This window comes from Phaethon lepturus, unplaced genomic scaffold, assembly GCF_000687285.1.
Source record: "Phaethon lepturus isolate BGI_N335 unplaced genomic scaffold, ASM68728v1 scaffold12054, whole genome shotgun sequence".
NCBI lineage: Eukaryota > Metazoa > Chordata > Aves > Phaethontiformes > Phaethontidae > Phaethon > Phaethon lepturus.
This window is the reverse complement of record NW_010534022.1, coordinates 1-1,443: the sequence shown is the minus strand read 5'-3', so window position 1 is coordinate 1,443 and position 1,443 is coordinate 1. Positions and strand designations below refer to the sequence as shown.

At 45.5% G+C, this 1,443-nt stretch overlaps 1 protein-coding gene across 1 annotated transcript; it reads left to right on the top strand.

The window, feature by feature from the left end:
- The first annotated feature begins 108 nt into the window (after positions 1-108).
- On the top strand, positions 109-771 carry LOC104619502 (syntabulin-like). Its single transcript, XM_010285394.1, has one exon. It carries the CDS (start codon positions 109-111, stop codon positions 769-771), a length of 663 nt encoding a protein of 220 aa, XP_010283696.1.
- Positions 772-1,443: the final 672 nt, after the last annotated feature.

Here is a 1,443-nt window from a genome sequence, read left to right as displayed (position 1 = left end):
ATGCCAGACAGCCTCATCACAGAGGACCAGGCTCTGGAGGAGGTGGCAGATAGTGGGCTGCTTCTTAATGAGGACACAGCTAACGGGACTGATTAATTTGAAGAGAGTATGACCACCACAGCCTCAGAGTCGAGTGATGCAGCTCCCTCCAGTTCTGCTGTGAACCAAGAGATGATTGAAAATGTTCTGGCTGGAAAGCTGACTTCTTCCCAGGAGGAGGAGAAAACCGGCAATGTGATGGTGGAACAGGCCATCCAGACTGACATGGTGCCGTATAGCCTAGATGTGGAGCAGCTCCTTCAGAACATCTTCGGAGCTCAAGATGCCTGTCCTCTAAGCCCACCTTCTTCACTGAAGGAATTGGCTGAATTTTGTCTTGAAAGTGTCAGTGATTCTGGTATCATAGTGGACTTAATGCGAAGTGATCCAAACTCTGCCATCCTTTTGTCTCCTATAGGGTCTCCATGCAGGAAGGTGGAGCATGCAGTTAATGAAAACTGTTTTGGGAAAGAACTTCATTTTACAAAACTCCACGATGATGAAGCCTTTGGGTATGTCAGTACTTCCCCTCAGACAGGAGATACTGGAGCAGCAATCTCCTCGAGAGATCTCCTGGCTGGAGCAGCCCCTGTTGTACCAGCTATCATGTGGGCTTTCAGTACTCAGAGAGGAGGAACAGATCCCATTTTCCGTATCGGAGCATTGCTTTGTGGTTGCGGCCTGGTGGCCCTGCCCTCTTTATGCCGTACACCCTTCAGTATGAAAATCTAGAGTCTGCTGTGTCCCTGGGCACCAGCTGGCTGAGGCAGAGAGAAAGAGGTGTGATAAATGATTTAGTCCCAAACAGGATTCCAATTCAAATTTACAATTTATTAAGCGAATAGAGGCAAGCAAACAGCGCTGGGTGCGCCGGGAGTCTCTGCTCCACCAAGACGCGTGTGGTACAGTTCCTGTTCCTGGTTTATATCCTGTCTGCTAATACATATTCATGAATAGGCATGTCTTCTTCGGCGCATGCCCTCTTCTCCTTCTAGAATCTTCTCGAATTAGATTAAGAAGATTACACTTCATCACACGAATCAGATGAACAGAATTCACAGAGGGATGAGGTCACTGATAACAGGTCATTGTATATTCTGACAGAGTCCATAATTTTGCTCCTGACTAGTTGATTTGCACTCTAAATGGGTTTGAAAACACGTTCCTTGTTACTTTTAATAAAGAATATTTCTTTGCATCTATTTTACATTGTCTCAGAAATAGCAGTACCAAGCACAAAACTGATTTTTGTTTTTTTAAAAGATGAGCTGTAGCTTTCAACAGGCCTTACCTTAAATAGGCAATAGCTATTAGGCTTCCCTGCCCTGTATCAGCAATAGTGAAAGAATTACGACGTGTACCCCCTTGCTTCATCAGTGCAGTTAAAAGGACAGACACAGATGG

Coding starts and splice junctions, on each gene's coding strand:
- LOC104619502 (XM_010285394.1), top strand. CDS start 109: ATGACCACCACAGCCTCAGAGTCGAGTGATGCAGCTCCCTCCAGTTCT.